This window comes from Muscardinus avellanarius (genome assembly GCF_963383645.1).
Source record: "Muscardinus avellanarius genome assembly, chromosome: 4".
Lineage (NCBI taxonomy): Eukaryota > Metazoa > Chordata > Mammalia > Rodentia > Gliridae > Muscardinus > Muscardinus avellanarius.
The window spans coordinates 149,578,745-149,599,473 of record NC_137789.1 but is presented as its reverse complement, the minus strand read 5'-3'; the positions used below and the strand labels follow the sequence as shown (position 1 = coordinate 149,599,473).

The 20,729-nt window shown below is 39.3% G+C and overlaps 1 protein-coding gene across 1 annotated transcript in view; it reads left to right on the top strand.

The window, feature by feature from the left end:
- Window positions 1-8,520: 8,520 nt before the first annotated feature.
- The window catches only part of RAB11FIP2 (RAB11 family interacting protein 2), a gene marked incomplete at both ends in the record, with an annotated part of 37,496 nt that continues 25,287 nt past the window's right edge, over window positions 8,521-20,729 (top strand). Inside the window, 3 exons of the mRNA XM_080695218.1 lie at window positions 8,521-8,873; window positions 14,190-14,632; window positions 15,296-15,764. Of these exons, the coding sequence (XP_080551344.1) occupies window positions 8,521-8,873; window positions 14,190-14,632; window positions 15,296-15,764 (1,265 nt within the window). The remainder of the gene's footprint in view (window positions 8,874-14,189; window positions 14,633-15,295; window positions 15,765-20,729) is intronic.

Genomic DNA, 20,729 nt, shown 5'->3' with positions numbered 1-20,729 from the left:
AAAAAATTACTGTAAATGAGCAGCTTTTGGTTAATGTCCTCATTACTTACCTCCATATGTCCCAATGACACTAACCACAATACACTAAATATTATAGCACTGTGGGACATCACACAGATCCGTGGGGCTCTTCTAGGATGTCTTTGCTTTATAAACATTACTAGTGGATGAAAAATACCAGTGCTACTAATTGGTCAAATAAGATGAGGACAGAAAATTGACCCTGGTAATTTGTAGGTGTAGAGTTTTAAAGACAACAAGTTGATTGTAATAGTTAAGAGAAAATGGGAGGAAAAAAAAAACTAGGAAGGACAAATCTTTTAGAAAGTTTTATCCCAAAGAAGCAGAAAAATACTAAAAGGGATGTCTCATCAAGCAAATTTTATTTTTTTCTCATTTTAATAGGGAAATATTAGAAGATATTTGTGTGTTGATGAGATTGATCCAGTAGAAAAGAAAACACTTGAAGATCCAGGAAGGAGAAGGGAAAATGGAGAAGACAGGAAGGGTTGAGATCTAGTCCCTGTGCAGAGGAACTAGGGAAGGAGAGTGCTGAGGTACCTTCATGAAATATGTTTCTGGAGATGCACCTCAAATTGGCATTAATTTTGCAAGCACCCTCACTGCGATACCAATTTCTACTAGAGTGAACACCCACCAGACTCCACTTATGCTGCTGGCAGGTCACTCAGTCCACATGAAATTAATGCTTAGGACAAAGTTCATTAAACACATCGAAGCAGGTTTATGTTTATGCGTTTGTAACATCTGGTTCTAATGTGTTCCCAGAAACTGACAGAATAGGGGACCCACCACCATCTCACGGCGTCATGAGACGGCCCTCAAAATCCCTGGGCTCTGGCCACCACTCTCCTTTGCTTATCATGTATTCTCCTTTGTTGCAGATCTAGTATTTCAGGCCACATACTCAGGTGACAGATAAAAAAAAGTGTAACCGTGTCTTCTTATTAGTCAACATCATTTTTATTCCAGTTCCCCTGCTTCTGCTCCTATCAATATTTATCTAGAAAATGCCATATCTGGATAATTTCAATCATTTTTGAATTTAAACTATAAATATTAATAGTTTCATGTAATAATTTTCTCCTCCCTTTCTGTTTCTCTGGGATAAAAACTAAGGTTTAAGGGCAGGATTGATGTCTAGGCTGAAGGAAGAAATGCAGGCAAGTCTATGGCTGTCGGCATCTGTTCTCACCAGCACCTGACTGTATGAATAGGTGAAGGACCCACCTTGGTCCAGCCCTGATCCCCGATTCATACACTTCAATCCTTCTTAGTTCCAACCTGAAAGATCTGTTGGGTCTACTAGCCCTCTCTGGATTATTTTCATGCTTTTCGGGGGGAAGTGAAATCTTCAGAGGTCTCCTGGTACCTCTAGTAGCCGGAAATCTAGGGGCTGCTCAGACCTTCTCTGCTTAGCACCCTCCAAGCCAACATGCTCGTGGGATTGGGAAGCTCTGGGACTTTCCTCACTTTTGAGGTCCCCCTTGGAAAACAAGATCCAATACAAGTGACATCTGCCTTTGGGTGCCCATACTTGCCTGGAGTCTCCATCAAGCTGGACACGTGGGGAGGAGAGAGGAAAGATCTTGGAGACATTTCACTCATCCAGTTATCTTGATCTTCTGCAGAACTCTTTGTTCTTCCTGTAGCCAGTGGAATCTTCATCTAGTTGAGCTCTTTTGTCAGTGGCATTCTGCCTAGATTTGTCTTTTGCATAAACTTTGACTTTTATTACCTCCTCTCCCGTCTCTGCTTTGAAATGGGGAGGCTGAGAATTGACTCCCGTACACCTTGGCTTTCTTTCTCCGGGGCAGCGAAGTCTGGCTCTCCGACTTGCTGCCTGAAATTAAGAGGAGGGTCGCGAGGGGAATGGCAATTACTAGGAATAAGAAACACACAAGTTATTATTAATATATCAGCAACCTTACAACCACATGAGCTTGATAAGGCGTGCTTGTCCAAGAAGGCACTGGGTGTGCTCTTTCACGATAAATTTAGATTTAGCCCTTCTTAATACAGTGCATTATTTTTGTCTTGCAATAGTCAATCAGTTTGTTTCCAATGCATATGTTTATCTAGGTAGCTACCAAATTCTTACTTGTCTAATGACTTCCCTGATAAAGCTGAGTTGGGTTTAATATAGTCTGAAAGATAGTAAAATAGAATTTTCTTGGTTTTTAAATCTGTTCTGCTCAGATCTTTGTAAGCAAACACTGATGCTAGAGAGAAAAGTGTGAATGTTAATACATATACATTTAATAGACATAAGCCCCAAATCATGATAAAATTTCATGTTTAACAAATTATTCACCACTTATAAAAGGCTTTTAGGTACATTCTCCTGCTAGCAAATGTCTAAGATCAAGGTGGTGTGTGAGCTTTAAAAGCCCACCAGCTTTCCACAAGGGACATTCTATCAGCATTCTGTCCTTTGGTCATGTAAGCAGCAGAGCTGGGTGATGCCCTAGATGACCCTCCATCCATGTTCAAGTTCAATGATATCTTCCAATCCCGCGGCCCTTCGCAAATGCCGTGCACCACAGCCCAGGCCGCTGCTTATCCGAGTGTGCCGTGAGTTGCAGAATTAGATTTTTTTCTCTTGTCTCTGTGCTTTCACTAAAACAGTGTGGGGCCCTGGCATCACGTCAAGGATGCTCTGATAATGCTTAAAGCCAATTGAAGTACAAGAGCTGTTCAAAGGATATGGAGGATCTATCCAAGTGTCCTGCCCTTCCTGACGCGAGCAATGCCCAAAGAGAGTCCTATGCTTTGTTTTGGCTGTGTGGATTATCTGTGATTATTACAATTGCTAGAAAACTATTATAGGTTTGCAACTGTCCTTCCCTGTATCAAAATCTCTAGGTGCTCTGAAGGTGACTTAAAACAGATCATGTAGCTGGGCATGGTGGCGCATGCTTGTAATCCCCCCGCTTGGGAGGCCGAGACAGGAGGATTGCACAGGTTCGAAGCCAGCCTCAGCTACTTAGCGAGGCTCTCAGCAACTCAGTGAGACCCTGCTTCCAAGTAAAATATAAAATAGGTCTACCCGGAGGTAGAAAGCCCCTGGGTTCCACCCCCAGTACCACAAAAAAAGAAGATCATGTAAAAGATAGGCACATACTTCTCGGCCAAGAATGTTTCATAAGCAGATATTCAAATGAACTAAAGATTGTTCAAGCCAGCTGAATATTGCTTTAGGAGTAATAGTTCAAAATCTGATCCTGGAACAAAAAGAGTTTGATCTCTCTCTTAAAACGTCATTCCTGTAGGCTTTATCTCACACATATAAACACTAACAAATAGAAGAAAATACAGCAAATATGGCAAATACTTTAGAAGTCCTTTACTCTGTTTAACACAGATGAAGTGAGCATAAATCTAAAGCACATGAGAGCTGGGGTAGGGAGAGAAATGCTACCATTGCGAGCAGCCTACTCTTTAAATATTCTCTGAATTAATATACATTCCAGAAACGAATTCTAGAAACATTACATATTCCAGAGTATTTGAGAACTATCACTCAAATTCCTTATTATTTGTTTTAAAACCCCAATTTGGATTTTAATTAGACATAGCAAAACTAACAGATGCTACAAAGCACAAAAATGGTAAGTTTACATAACTCTTAATAGTCATTTATTTTAGTTACAATCAAGATTCTCCAGGCATTATTAACCTTCACCTAAACTTATGCAAGTAGCTAGTTCTAGAGGATTTCAGAAAGACTCATGATGACGAGGTCACTGAAATGTGGAGGCAAATGTCTAAGTATTCACAACACTTTCTCTCAAGAACAATTATCTTTGCTTTGTAGTAAATAAAGTAATTTTTTTGAGAGTTCTGGAGTTGCAGGAGCTTACAGAGGCAGAGACACTGTGGACTGCCAGATCTGCAGCTCCATGGAGTTAGAATTAGAACTCAGGTCTTCAGATGGACAGGACCACAGGCTTTCGACACTATCAGCCACAAATTTTCAATAATTTCATTGTCAATTGTCAAAAAGAGGCACAGTAACCAAAGAACAAACACAATAAAACAAAAACCCTGAAAAAATCTCCTACACATGTACAGAGGAGATGTAAATTATATTTATGAAGCACTGTCTATAATAATTTGAAAGTTGGAAACAACTTGAACTTCCTTTGAAAGACAAAAGATCAAATGGGCCTTATTCATCTTGTCTGAGACCATTTAACAATTAAAGTGAATCAATTCCCGTTCTGTGCACTAGTATGCATTGATTTTGTTGAGGGAATAAGACTTGTATAACATGATGGTATTCCATGAGCAAGTAATTGAAAGATGTCCATACAAAACATTCTATGGAAAATATATATTATAATCCATAAATTCTTACCCTCCCTGGCGTAGAGTAAGAGATTCTCAACAGTTCAAAAAAGCTACAAATAATATGAATAGAAGGCATGTTTCTTAATATAAGTGAAAACTTGAAGGCTTTTCAAAAACCACTTGCAATTAAATGTAATTTCTTCCAATTCTAAGCTGTTAGTATCAATTTCCTCGTGCAGGGTCTATTAATAAAAGCTATATTTATTTCCACTCTGTGATCATCAATTACTTTCATTTGGGAGTGACAGCTATTAGGACATTTTGAAGACTATGTATTTTTTCCCTGAATCAGAGGATCCTTCATTAATAAGTTACATGAAAAGGAAATCAACTTTAGTGTATTCTCTAAATTCAATTAGATAATGATAATGAAATTTGCTTTTTTGCCTCGTGGATGCACTACTTAGAATTACTAAACGTTAGAGACTGCTTCTTGGCTGCTGTTATAGACTCTTGCTTTACAGATGGCCCAAAGACAAAAAATCACCTCCCTAAAGATATGAGCTAGTAATAGGCAGACCTGGGACTAAGACCCAGGCCGCTGATCAGAGCTCTGCTCACTACAGACAGCGTTACTTCTCATACATCACAGACACATCCATACAGTGCCTAATCCCAGAAGACAAATGAATCAGTCCACTGATGAAAATAATCACATTTTCCAATTCTAGTTCATTGCTATTTTAACTTCAAATCAATTCGTCAAATAACTTTTTTAGCTTAGCTTTTGACTGGTCCTGTGAAAACCGATCTATCTCCAAATAACTCTGCCGTGTGTGTGTGTGTGTGTGTGTGTGTGTGTGTGTGTGTGTGTGTGCATTTTCTATACATTTCAGTTGTATATATACTTGAAGTGTGTATATGTATCTGAAGTCTGAAGATTGCAGTGATACCTTGGGAAAGCTTCTTGCAGGGCGTATGCTTTCCCATCTCCATCTGGAAAATAATTAGTATCCATTACATAATGTATATGGGAGCATTAACACTCTTGACCCAGTGGGCTATTTAAACACTCAAAGCGGTATAATTGTCCTACAGTAGATTTGCAAAACATGATTTTAGAGATGCTGATGTCCAAAGGGAAAATCTTCCACAATGCTTGGAATAAGTGCCCTTGTGGGACTTCATGGAAAAGAGCAGCTCTTAGTAAATGTTTTCAACTGTGAAATCCTTCACTCCTGGGGAATAGTGTTGACCATTTTAACTTTCTGGTAAAATCATCCTTATTCACTGCAACAAGAATTGTATTGTTTTAAAATTAGAATTTTTAGTGTTTTTCCCTCATAAAATATGCTCTTTCCCCCAATCCCTTGATTTTGGAATGGTACCAAGTATTTCCAGACATATCATTAATAACAGAATTATAAAAAGTGACTTTTTAATTATAGTATGTTGTCATTATGCATGCAATTCTTCTTCCTTTTTAAAAGTTACCGTCCATCTATATCTTAGAATTAGTAAAAATTAAGTTTTAAAACTGTAAGACAGTAAACATTTTGGCAGAACCAATTTGATGTTAGAGTTTATGTAACTGCGATTTTTTTCACTACGAGTCAACCTTATATTTGACCCAACAGATATGTTTTTATTCCCTTAATATAATCAAGGGAGAGAAGCACTAGGAAATTATTTCCCTTCTATAATAAAATTCTGGCTTCTATTTAGGTTTTGTGATTTGTTTGTTTACTTCCCCCAGGGGCATAAAATATGATATTTTATTCTGGCTTAAAAGCATTAAGTCATGACTTCTGATCTTGCCTCTTAGTAAAAACAATTTTGACTCTAGGCAGGGTTTAGGAAACTCGAAATAAATATATAGGTGCGACAAGAGGGGAGGTTAGCAAGCCTAGATGTTCAGCTCTTGTCTTTGGAGTATTCTCTGAGTTGTGTTGGGCTCTGTTAATGCGTTGCTGTGTGAACTACCGCTGCCAGCTTCCACCCTAGAGATGGTCATATTTCAGAGATGAGTGAAATGATACTTGTAAACAAGTTTATAATCATTAATAAAGCTTTCCAAACAATTTAAGCTCTTTAGAAACACGCACTCAGTAATATAATTAATAGTCTATTGTTTATTAAATTACGACGTTTAATAGCAACACAAAGCCTTTAAAATGCAATTTATAAAACTTCTAAACTTAATTAAGTGGGATTTCATGATACTTACTTTTGTTTTTGTAAGTTTCAGGTGACACATTATTTCTCCCCAGAGACTCTGGTGAAAGTCCACCGCTGACTATTCCAAAGAACTCTTTGAAAATCCCTACGAATATTTTTCTTTAAAGTTGACAACTGCCCACTCTGGGATCCAGATGCTACATGCGCAGCGCGGCGCGATAATTCCCTTCTGCTTTCCACACATGGCCTTTTAGTGCGCTGTCTCCCAGGGATGGAAAATTCTGCCTCAATTGGAGAAGTTTTAAACCTAGCCTGAAAATAATAAACATGATACCTTACACATTTGTGGCCATTTTGAGTTGACGAATGTACATTCTGATCTATTACATTAACTCTCAAAATTAGTCTCGTAAAGGGAAAAAAGGCACTGAGTTATACTCTCATTTGGTTAGCATCCCTATCGCATGCTAAGCTTTACGGAGGTTTTGTATGATCCGCAAGGTAATTTAAAGACTTAGAATTTCCTTAGAAGACAAGATATGAATGGGAATACAGGCAATAGAGGTAGACACAGAAGCATCCCTTGTAATTGAGAATTTGAGGGGTAAGGAGAGAACTATGTGTCACATTGTGCTAGGAAAGGTCCATCCATTTATTGGTAGTGGTCCTTCCAATCTCCCCTTCTTCTACATTCTCCAGGTAGAGAGCCCAGGTGATGGGCGATTTTGACGTATACTCCATAGTCCTGACAGAGTCTGAGACCCACTGGAGACCCATTTTACTTATGTAAACACTGAGGCTCATGGGATGAAAATAACTTAGCCAAGGTCACGCAGACTGATGGGGGTAAAGGTCGTTATCAGGTCTTCTGATATTGGTCCAGTGCTTCCCGCGATCATGATTAAATCACCTTGTTAGTTTTGGAATCTTTTATCTGCTTCCCTTACCCTTAGTGGGGGTGAAGGTGTCATTTTTTAAAGGATGGTTACAGTGTTGGTGCAAAGTGTGCTTGGGTCAACGAAGAGGGTCGATCAGTTCCACCAACACTTAGAGAACCAGCTCTGTGCCCAGCTCTGGGGCCCGCAGGGTTGAGCAAGGATAGATTCCCCGCCCTCACAGACTGAAACTGGGTCTCCCCCTAGCTCGGGCAGTCCGGGGGTCCTTGGGACGTCCTCCGAGGAGAGGCCTCGACTCCCTCCATCACCGCTGTAGGCCTAAGTAGGCCCGCGCGTCCTCAGGGCCCAGCCCTGGGCCAGGCCCGAGCAGCAGCGCGCACCAGGCCTGCGCTCCCGCTAGCCGCGCCCCGCGACGCGCGCCCCCGGTCGCCACGGCAACCGGGGAGGCGCCGACCTCTGACCCCACGGCCCCGCCCCTCGCGTTCCCGAAACCAACATGGAGCCGGCCAACCCGGAAGTGCCGCGGCCGCCTCCCGCCCGGTGCTAGGAGCCGCCGGCCCGGCCGAGCCCCGCGCCCGCCGCCCGCCGGCGCCCCGCGGCCGCGCCTCGCCGAGCCAGCCCGCCTGGGCCCCCGCCCCGCGCGGGAGGAGGAGCCGCGAGGCCGCGGAGGAGGAGGCGGAGGAGGAGGAGGGGAGCTGGCGAGAGGCGGCCGGGCCGCGGGCCGCGGCGGTTCGTATTACCGGGGTCGGGAGGAGGAGCCGGGCGGGCCCCCGGGAGGCGCGGAGGCGGAGGCCGGCGAGGCCGCGCGGTCGGGCGGGGCCTCTGCACCGCGGCCCGGCCGGGCCAGGCCTCCCCGCCGGCCCGGGAGCCGCCCGCCGCCCGGGCACGGCGGCGTCGAGGCCTGCGGCGCGGCCGGGGATGCGGGCCGCCGCGCCTCCGCGGAGCCCAGGGCCGCCCGCGCCCGCCGCGCCCCCGGGCTGCCCCCGCCGGGCCGCTTGACCTCGCCCTGGGGCGGCCGGGCGGCCGGCTGGCCCCGGCTCCGGGAGGCGCCCTCGGGATGCAGGGGTGACAGGCTCTCCCCGCGGGAGGGCACGGCCTGCGCCGCCGAGCTCGGCGCCCCCGAAAGGGCAGGATGATGCTGTCCGAGCAAGCCCCAAAGTGGTTCCCGACCCACGTGCAGGTCACAGTGCTCCAAGCCAAAGATCTGAAGCCGAAAGGCAAAAGTGGCACCAATGACACATACACCATCATTCAGCTGGGCAAGGAAAAGTATTCCACCTCTGTAGCCGAGAAAACCCTCGAGCCAGTCTGGAAGGAAGAGGCCTCCTTTGAGCTGCCCGGATTGCTCATGCAGGGGAATCCGGAGAAATACATTCTCTTCCTCATAGTGATGCACAGGTCCCTGGTGGGGCTGGATAAATTTTTAGGGCAGGTGACCATCAATCTCAATGACATCTTTGAGGACAAACAAAGGAGGAAAACAGAGTAAGTTACGTAATTTATTTTGAATTTTGGGGAGCATAACTATATCTTAATATATGGATTTTCGGTTCTGGAAAGTGTGTGTATCCTGGGGGCATTGGTTTTCGAATTGAAATCCGACCAGTTTTAAGCACCCTATTTGCATGACTCTGAAGTAAAAATAGTCCTTGTGCGGAAACATTTTTTAAAATGGAGCGATTAAAGACCCGTTATTCTCTCATTTCTGGTTGGGATAAGCATCTGTTAAATAAGTATTTTACACTGGATTTTAAGAAAATGAATATTATTTAAGAAAGTCCACATTATTTCATTTTTTATAAGTCTTGTATCCCAATGTTGATCTAAAACTAACAAACACAATTTCCCATGGAAATGGAAATCAGAAAATTAAGGCTGCCAGTTTATTTTAATTGCCTAGCTGTCAAAAGACAAATTTTCAAATCTAAAACTTGATATTTCATTTTTGTATTACAAACACAGTTGGCTTTTATTTTAGCACAACCTTTTTCCAGGGTCAGCACATCTTGATAGAGAATAAAGCTGTTAAAAGATTTAAAAAAAAGTTTTGAAAGTATGTACATACAACTTCAACCTGCACCCCTAACATTTTTCTTTTGGTTTGCAATATAGTGGAACTATTGTATTGTTTCAAAATTAGTTCCGCGAAGCTAGTGTCTTTAGACCATATTAACTGCAGCAAGACTAGAGAAAATGATTAAATTCTTATGAAGTGATTTAATGACTTTTTCAATTAAAACATGGTCTTTTAGTATGATTTCCAAGCATGAGTTGGAGATATTTTAATTTAAAAACAATGATATAAATTAACACAGGATATTATGTCTTAAGTTGAAAAAATAGTATGTTTTTATAGATAAAAATACCTTATTCTTAAACTTAGAGTTTTCCTAGTTTGAGAGAACTTTATAATTAATGGAATTAATGGGAGAAAAATGGATTGAACTTATAAGAGGACTTCAGATAGCAAAACAACTTTGGTGGTTCAGCCATAACCAGAAATTATTTACCCTTTAAAAACTTTTTAAAATATTAATTTCCTTTAAATTCATGTTAATTTCTTATATTTTGAAACCAAAATCTCTTTTTTCTGTACATATTTGCAGATTTTTCTTGGTTGAAGTGTTTTGTTGTTTTGTTCTGAATCAGGTCTTTACCTGATTTAGTACCTCTAGGGTAAAGGGGTAGAGAGATAAGAATACTTGGAATGCAAGAGGGAAAATGGTAAATATTTCAGCTTATTGCGGACATGAAAACATTTTAGAAGAGAAGAAAAAGTTCTTTAAAAAGTGTAAAGTTGCATGTTTACCAATGGCTTTAATAACTGAGCTAGTTGATATTTAAAAAATGGCATTGGCTTCCTCCGAAGGGTTTCTCATCAAATTTAAAGTGAAAAAATGGATAATTATCAAATAATCTGTTTCAAATAGCCAATTTGGGTGGCTCAGTATGTACTATGTAAAGTGTTTTAGATGTAAATTTTAGATATAACTTCAAATATCTTACGGTCCTTAAACAGTATTTTTATGAATGGATAATGTACTGCAGGCCTGTAAAACATAAATTTTTCAAGCTAAAGTAGGCCCACGTGTGAACCCAAAAATTCTGAGGCTGAAATAACCTTTTAATTTTTTTTTAATTTATGTCTTTGGCATCATCAGATTTACAATAAATTTGGATGTGAGCAATATTTTCACATTGTAGTATCTATATAAAATTGATTAGACTTTGGGGGAGAAATGCTTTGAAATGCTATCAACAGGGCTTGTGATGTTATTGCATTCAAAGTGATTTTTGTATGTTATGAAACTCTTAACATTTTCCTTGTGGATAAGTGGGGACCACGTATTTGATGAGGTATGTTTATTGGTAATATTTCTAGATTTTTAATATATTTAATAGCTTCCTTTTCCAGTACAGCTGTACAGTACGAGACAGATTTGAGTCACTGGTGTATTGCAAGAAAGAGATTTAATATTCTGCACATTGCTAAACTTGTCCGCATAGTCCCCAGTGCTTTTTGGAAAACTGGTCTGAGTGGTGAAGGCGGCCAGCTGACTAGCAGTCCCATGAAGCTGCTGGGTGTGACACTTTTTTTACTTTTTGACATTGGAGACAATGTCTTCCAGTTGTGTCATGAAAGGCAAAGAAATGTGATGGTTTGAATTCTTATTTTACTTATATTTATACCTTAAAATTTTTTTTTGATTTAGGAAGAAGGGAAAAGGGGCTTGAGCCAGGACCCTTTAAGTGGAAAGAGAACTTCTGTATCTGCCCCTTTAGTGGATGTCTGAATTGGTTTTGGCAGGAGATGTAAGGAAATAATACAATGTTTAATAATGGAATGGTAAAATTGGCAATGCTATTATGTAATATCCATATATATATATATATATATGTGTGTGTGTGTGTGTGTGTGTGTGAGTGTATTTTTTTTTAACAATAGAAGTAGGTGGTGTTGACTTTTTTAAAACACTCGTGAAAAGTAATAACAATCAGAGTCCCTAGAGTTAGGTAAGACTTCCAACATATGTCGAGTTTAGGACTTTTGTGTGGGTCCCTGCATTGCACCTGTGTCTTGGCCTCTGGCACCTTACTGCCAATCTTGTCCTATTTCTGACCACACAGCACCAATTGCTTGGGAATAGTTCCCACATGTGTGGTGGTTTTTGAACATGGATTTATGCCCACTAAAAATTGAACAGAGGCCATATATAGTTTAAATCCAGAACTCCAGAAGTGGAAAAAAATTAGCATTAATCCATTAAGCCCCAAATGCTATGTCTTCATTTTATCTTTTTGAAGCCTGGGAAAACAAATATTATCTCAGGAATGATTCTTGAAGGTCTCATTAAGACTTCCCTCTTACATCAGTTCCAAAACAAAGCAGCCAGTTACTTGTCATGCCCACTTTCTAAATTCATGTATTTGTTAGAGTTCTTTGCAGGTCTTTTTTTGGTTTTGGTGTGGAGGTGTGGAAAATACACTGTATTTATTTGTAGTCAAAGACAGAATTTCTTTATTCTTTAAGCTTATCTGAATCTTAAGTGGTCCCTACTAAAAACTACAGGACACACATGTATAGAATGATAGCTTAGTGCTTTTAAGAATATGGTTCTAAAAATAAACTGGAATAAGTATTTATTTATTCCAGGTAGTGCAAGGCAAACTACCTTCAAGGAGCTTATAGTCTAGGGCTAGAAAATCAGAAAATCTGTATTGCCTTCCTTTTTGGCTCTCAGGTCTCCTGAATAAATATGGTGTCCTGTAATCCGCAGCAGCCATGTGGCTAACCTTATTAACACATGTGGTTCCTCAAATAAGGAAGAACTTCTATTTTCCTGCAGATGTTATTCATCAGCTCTAGATGTTTTCCTTATTGACTTTGCTCTGACATGGGGAAATTATGTATCATTCTCTGTGCCTCAATCTCCTGTCTATGAACTAAGAATGTTAGAGTAGATGATTTTATTTGATCCTATTTCTGTAATTCCATGAGTTTTAACTCTCTTCACCATCTTTGGTGTTTTGGGTTATTGATTTATTCCCTCAGATTGGCTTTATTATACCCACGGACATCTCATATGCTCGCTTTGGTCTGTTTGTTTGGGGTACATTCCTTACACAGTGCATTATGTGTTGTCTATCTAGTCTGAGATGTCGCAGAGTATTTCTGAGGTATCCATCAGAAGCACCCTACACACACACCAAATGATTCTGTTTTCCAGAACTGTGAGGTAATTGCTGGGTATATAATCTTGCTTTATTTCTAGGCATTTCAAGTACTTGATTTTGTATTGCTCATGGTTTTCTATTCCACAGAGTCTATTTACTGTCATTTCTTATTTCTAGCCCCTATTTCTTAAAATTTCACCTTTTACTTTGTATAAGGCACTGTCTCATTTTAGGATCTCAGAATAATACTTTCTATTATAAAATATTCTATTCTGGAAAGTTGTTTTCTTTAATATAACCACCCTCTGTCTTAATTGACCTAATTACTCCAATTTGGTTAATCAAGAAAATATTTTCTTTGCATGTTTCTTGCAGTGATGTGATGTAGCTGGCGTGTATATGGAGTGTGTGTGTGTGTGTGTGTGTGTGTGTGTGTGCATGCATATATATATATTTGATGTTGGTTCTTTGTCCTTCCTGGAAAGGCCTGTGACCCAAAAGCAGTCTTCCATTTGATGCTAGTGGGTGCATGTCTTTTTGGTAACAATCAGAGGAAGAACTGATGTAAAATTAGACTGAGTTCTTTTGTAGCTGAGAAAATGTGTTACACGTGCTTGGAGCTATATTTAAATATAACTTGTTTGTGAGAATGGATATCATGCTTCATTGCTAAGTAATGTGAACACTTTGCAGAAACTTTTATAGGCTTGATCTTGAAGTTTGGCTGTTTGCCCCTTAAGATGACCACCTTGACACCAACAACTAGAGAATTTCTCAGGGATAAAAATACTGTAGACAAAACAGAAAGAATTAGCTTCTTACATATCACTTAAAATGAACGGCATAATTCAGTGAAGTGATTGAAAGCGTAAGATTTGGTTCTAGTTAAAAATAATTTTCATTTGGTACCACCACAGTAGTAAATGAAACGAATAAGTTCTACTCGGAAGCAGTTTAGCTTTTTATTGCTTTGAAATTTTCTCAAGATTTATTATTTGTCACTTCTTTCATTTTACTCATTTTGTGTATTTTGTTCAAAAAAAACTTTGACTCATGTGAATCCAAATTATATAATTTGCCATTTTAATGATTATTAAAATAAGTAGTGGTCTCCACTGTTAGTTTTTAAATACTTTTATATAATTAATATTTTGAGATAGAAGTATTAATTTTCTTAAGATGTCATCATTATTCATCACTGTATAATACTGAGAAATAATGTGAATTAATGAATTCTTTCAAAGTCTTCACCTCAGTGTCTTTTAATGTTGAAAAATGCCCTCAGGCCATTACCGGCACTGTCCCTTATGAAAACATATTAGCTATTGTTGATGATGAGTGATTCTCAACTTACGAAAGAAAAGGTTATCTACAAGCTTATCTACAAACGTTATCATACAGGAAGACCTGTTATTTCAGTAGATGTCACATCGCAGAAGCAATGATCAGGTTTTGAAGTTTAACAGGGAGTAAAACCACAGATCCTCTGGCGACAGGTTCTCATTCAGAGCTCAGCTTGACTTGAGCTGTAGTAAGTAGCTTTACCTAGAAAACTGTCTGTATGTAACAGCCTACTGTCCTCTCTTCATTACATATTACAACCCGGTTTTTTTCCTTCTCTTTAAGGTGGTTTAGATTAGAATCCAAACAAGGAAAAAGTGTCAAAAACAGGGGTGAGATAAAGGTCAATATTCAGTTTATGAGGAATAATATGACAGCGAGCATGTTTGACTTGTCGATGAAGGACAAAACAAGATCTCCTTTTGCAAAACTGAAAGATAAGGTGAAAGGGAGAAAAAACGACGGCACTTTTTCTGATACGTCTTCTGCAATCATTCCAAGTACTCACATGCCTGAAGCCAGGACTGAATTTTCAAGTGGTGATACACAGATGAAATCAAAACCAAAAAAGCCTTTTCTTTTGGGTCCTCAGCGACTCTCTTCTGCGCATTCGATGTCTGATTTAACTGGGTCCCACATATCTTCTGAGAAACTGAAGTCAGGCGCTGTAGGTCAAACCCATCTTTTGGGACGCCACATAGATTCCTTTGGAGCAGTTCCAGAAAGTGGTAAGTGGCATTTTCTTTCAGTGGCCGTAACTACCCTCTTAGTTTTTACAACTTCTAAAGTTGGAAAATAAAAATTGCAACTTCTTGGTAGTCTTTTCAAAATTTACTCATTTATCACATATCGATGCCGATTGATAAGTTTATTGAAGGCAGAGCTTGTCTGCATTTGTATATATTTTATTGTGATAATAAACTATGTCTCGGTCTCCTTTCCTGCCCTTGCTTCTTTTTACTTTTGTTTTTCCTGTCTCGAAAGCCTGAAGAATAAGTGAACATTCCATTTTATGATGAAGTTCCTAGAAAAAAACTTTTATGTTTAGGAGTAAGAAAGTAAATTTAATGCTAATGATGAGAAGTCTTTGAGAATTCCCAGCATTATCATGCCACAGTATCCTCTAGTTTTGACATTATAGTTTGTTTATGTGATAGTTTCTGAGCCAAGTAAATTACTAATTGTCTACAATACACTAATTGTTATTAGCCTAGATACTTCAGCCGGCTATACCTTGCCATTTTAAGGTTGTTTTCCTTGATTATTTTTAAGGTTAATACCTTTAAATAGCTAATTGCACTCATTCTGAAAGCAGCAGAATGCACACAGAATGTCAAATAGTGTGATGTAATGTGTCACTGATTATGTACTAACTACAAAATTGTTTGTAGGAAGTCTCAAATCTCCGCACAGAAGAACATTAAGCTTTGATACTTCTAAAATGAACCAACCTGACAGCATTGTGGATGAAGGCGAAGCATCTTTTGGAAGACAAAACGATCTATTTACAAATGTGACTGCTTCATTACCCCAAAAGTTTGCAACACTGCCAAGGAAGAAAAACCCATTTGAAGAAAGCAGTGAATCATGGGACAGCAGTGTGAATTTATTTTCAAAATCAGTTGAAGTAAGGAAAGAAAATAAGAGAGAAAAAAGGGAGAAAGTTAGCCTATTTGAAAGAGTGACTGGGAAAAAAGATAGCAGAAGATCTGATAAACTCAACAACGGGGGGTGTGATAGCCCTTGTGACTTGAAATCACCCAATGCTTTTAGTGAAAATCGGCAGGACTATTTTGATTATGAGTCAACTAATCCGTTTACAACAAAATTCAGGGCTTCAACTATTATGCCATCTTCAAGGTAAGCATGATAGGGGGGAAGTTGTTCTATTTGGGAAAATCTTGTACTTGAGTGCAAGACTTATTCTACTTGATAAAATTATTATTATAATTATAGAGCCAAGCAATATTGCATACATCTTTGGAATTGAAATTTTTATCTTACAAGGACAAAATATTCTTAATTCTCTTCCCTAGTCTGCTTCCACTTATTTGAGCCAGAAACTCCCCAAAAGTTTTAGAGAAAGCAGTGTGGCTTTTGATGAGACATGGTGAGGGTGAATAATGCATGCATGTTAAATTAAGCCAGAAATACATTTCTAGATATTTCCCACGGATTAATTCCTGGCAATTTGGAGTGGGTTAAGAGATCAGCAGCGGTCCATGGGCTATTTTTTTTAAGAAGTAATGGTGTCAGTATTAATAATTTTATAATGGATGTTAGCTATCCTTATTAAATGGCTGCTTAGAAATAGTTTTTACTAGCTGGGCATGGTGGTGCATGCCTATGATACCAGTACTTGGGAGGCTGAGACAGGAGGATCACAGGTTCAAGACCAGCCTCAGCAACTTAGAGCCTGTTTCAAAATAAAAATTATAAAAGGGCTTAAGGTGTACCTTGAAGGTAGAATACCCCTGACTTTTAATCCTTAGTACCACAAACACACACACACAAATAATAATTTTTATTAAGCTTGATAAGGTGTTACATGTCTATGATTCCAGTATTTGAGAGGCTGAGACAAGAGGACCATAGGTTTGAGACCAGCTTCAGCAACTTAGACTTTTTTCAAAATAAAAAATAAAAAGGGATGGGGGTATAGCTCAGAGGAAGAACACTTCTGAGTTCATTCTCTAGTACCTCCCTCCAGTAAAATAAAATACTGTTAAAAATAATTTCTATTTGCCAATGTTTATTGGAATTTGGTGACTTGTATGAGTACTGTAAATACACAAAAGGCATCTATATGATTTATAGTCATGGGAATAATAATTTAATAAAGATTAAATTTTCACAGTGAGTTTTCAATTATGTATATGCTGGTACTTTTCCTTTTCCTTAGAAGTTGGAACTGTAGAACTTTAAATACAGTTTTGGATTTTGCAGACACGAATGATGAAAGAACTGATTAAGGAAACCTCAAGCAAAGAATAAGATGCATTTAATGAGATCTTACGTAATTATCGTGGAAGAGCATGTGGATGATGGCTGTGTGCTGGAAGCTTTCCCGTCTAGTCTGTAACGTCTAGCATATAGACCCGAGCGGGAACCTGGCTTTTAGTGCTTAATCTCTGTGGACCTCAGCATCCTCATCTTTGAAACAAGGGCAATGAGACCTGGTTGGTAGGGTTAGGGAGTTAAATAATACCTGAAGTATATAGCACAAATTCAGGCCCCGAGTAAGAAACTCCTAAATGGTTGAGCATCCCTAATGGAAAATCCAAAATTCAGAATGCTTTTTATTAAGAAAAATACTGGCTTAACCATTAATGGTTTTGTAATAGAACTCTGGAGTTTAATATTTTGGAGCATTTTAAATTTTTGAGTTTTGAATTAGGAATACTCAACCTGTAAAATCTGTGCAGATACTCTGAAATCCCAGACATTCACAAATGTGAAACATAAGGTCCTAAGCATCTTGGGTAAGGAATACTTTGACCTACATTATGTTTTATATGTTGCCATGTATTATATTCAGGAACAGCCCTTTGTTTTGTCCCACTTTAAATAAAATGTAGTGTTCACAATCACCCTCTTGGGTTTTGCTCTTCCTGCTCTCGTATATCCTCTATGACATATTAAAAACATGCGTTTAAAGTTCTCCAAGGGAAGTGTGCACTTATTTTGTTGTCTCTTATTGACAAATTCGTATTTGCTGTGATTTTAGAAAGCATCATCTCTTTAGCTTATAGACTACTCCATAAAAGTTAATTTTGCCTTATGAGATTAACGTTTTATTGAAAAGTTCATAGACTTGAAGTGCTATTCTAAAATATTTTATATTGGTATTTCATGTAGTATACTTCACATATTTCATTAAATCCCAAATTACAGGGATAAATGGAAATATATTTGCTTTTCTCCCACTTTACCAAATTTTTTTTTTCAGAAGATCGTTGAAAATAACTGAGACAACTTAGAGATTGAGTAATTTAGGTAATTTTTTAGTTAAAAAAATTAAGGCAAGAAAATGGAAAATGGCAGGAAAGTAATATAATATTTTAAAGTTATGTCAGCATATACTTAAATCTTTAATTGCCCTGAATTTAATTGCCCTGAATTTAGGCTGTATACATAAGCCACCATAGGCTTTAATTGTGATCATGACCTTTTGATATATTTAGGCTTTGTTTTGGGTTATTTCAATATTAATACTGTTCTTACCAAAATTAGAGTTGTTTCATCATATATTCATGAAAAATTGCAAGTATGTAAAAAAAAAGACAGGTTCTTGAAATTTTAAGGGTTTTCTTCATACTTAGGAGGTGCCAGATGAGGAGATAAAAGGTGTAAATTCCTGAAAAGTTACTCCTTTTGTATCACAAGCTACCATGGTGGAAAATGTCCAACATTTGCAATAAATGGGTAGATTTGATTGTTAGTGTAAAACAGAAGAATTGACTATAAGTAGACATAGGAAAGGGTATATAGTTCACATTTTTAGCAGTCAGCTTCATCTTTGGTCGAATTTGGAAGGATATTGTCAAGATAGTGTTGTGTTTACGCAACAGTGTTTAGTAATAACTATCCTTCTAATATCACATCACTCAGCTACAGGAGACATTTGAAATTTCTCATGTTAACATCCAAACAGTGCATTTTTGAAGCGATAGACTTGTATCACTTAGTTCATGCGTGCTATGAGTTATGTTTCCGGTGGTGTTTAGTAGATCTATGTCCAGAGCCTCCTGGACTCGCGTGACCAGTGTTGGGCGAACGCTGAACAGGAGCGAAAGTGAGACACGTAGGAGACCGAGCTGGCTCCCCTGTGAGTGCAGGTACATAGGAAGTATATTATTACCCCTACGTGAATAATGACTGTGATTAAAGCTAGAGAATTTTCTTTATACCAGCACATTATAAATGTACTAAGGAACCTTTTTTTTTTTTAAGTTAGAGTTTTATTTCTTCTTGTAAGTACCTGAAGAAATCATGTTGGAAGTGACACGACGTACTTCATTTTGCTTCTGTTCTTGGAATGGTTCCCACAGCCCCTTGGAAAACTGATAGTCAGGCTGTATGCTGGATCACTTCAACACAGAGCAGGCCCTTTGGAGCACTGTTCCCTGAGGTTTGTAACTCACAGCATCTTCCCTCTGAACAATTCCACGATTCTTTGAAGCCTGCCTCAGTCTTCCAGAAAGGGGAGTAGTTTCCTGAGCGGCAGTGTTTTCTCACAAGTTGGGGCATCGTGTTGCTCACCGAGAGCTTGGTTGCTTTTCTCTCCCACCACCTTGAACGGTTTGAGAGCAGTGCCTGCGTTTCATTCATCTTTTTGCCCTTTTCTTCCAGCATGATGCTTGGTGGGCGTAAGGTGTTAAAAATTTTGTATAAATGAACACAGGAGAGCAGACCAATTCCCTAAAATACGACTTTTGTCCTGTCAGTCTCCTGCTTCTAGCCCAATGTGGGCCGGGAAGATCTAATAGACTGAGAACAGGGCGTAAAGGCCAAGGTATGCACGTCTATTGTACAACCAAATGCGAAAAACCCAAGTGAGTTCTAAAGGATTACTAAATTTAATATTTATAAGGAAACAGCACATTTCTGGAATCTGTAGGGACCCGTATTGGGGTAGGTTCAGCTGTGACAACTCGAGAGCCTTGCAGTTTTGCAGGGTGACTGTACTGCTCACGAAGATGGGAATGGAGAAAGGGGTGCTTTGCCCCACCCAGGCCTTCCAGAGCTAGGCTGCTGCTGCTGCCGCTGCTAACATTGGCACGTGGCCTCCAGGGTCAGTGCAAGGGCCAGTGCAGGATGGGATGGTAAGATGGGAGGTTGGCAGGTGGCCACTTTCTGTGTTATTCCCACCTGTGTCCCATTGGCTAGAGCCCTCTGCAGTCAGTCAGAGACAGTGAAACTGTGTACCCAGAAGGAATGGGATTGCGCTTACTGAGTGCCTGGCATCGTGTGCACCACTGACGCCAGCCCAGCTTTCTGTAGAGCTTCTGTGCGTGTGCGTGAAGGTGCAGTTGAAGTTCTTGTACTTTCTGGAAAAAATGTTTCGTCGGTTGGCATCGAGTTGTGTTTGAGAATTGCTGCCACTCTGGCTCTTTGCTGATAAAAATAAGAAGCTGGTTAGCATCATCAACAAACTTTATCTTGACCACTTATCAACTCACTTATTAACTAGTCCATTATATGGTTTTCTATTTATTTGTAAATCAATGCTTTTTTGTATGAGTTGAATACATTTTCTAAAAACAAATATAAGCCAGGCGTGGTGGCGCACGCTTGTAATCCCAGTACTTGGGAGGCTGAGACAGGAGGATTGTGCAGGTTTGAAGCCAGCTTCAGCTACTTAGGCTCTCAGCAACTTAGTGAGACCCTGTTTCCAACTAAATTTAAATAGGTCTGGGAATGTATCCTGGAGGTAGCCCCTGGGTTCCATCCCAATACCACCAAAATAAATAAATAAATAAATAAATAAATAAATATCTTGTATTTTTATAGTATACAATTGTAAGTACTTAAATAATTAGCTTAAGACAAATGATTTTAACAAACAAATTATATATAATTGAAAAGTGGAAATAAGTGTGTGTTCCTTGAACTAATTTTTTTTTTCTTAAACTAGGCCATAGCTTAGTCCCTTCACTCTGGTAGGGAATGTGACGTTCTGGCTTATTAGAGGCCTAAAGGCTGCAATCTGAGGAGCTTTGGAGGCTGAGGCAGGAGGATTGTAACTTTTAGGGCAGCCTGTCTCAGAAAGGACTGGAGATGTAGCTCAGTGGTAAAGTGCCTTGGGTTCAATCACTAGTGAAA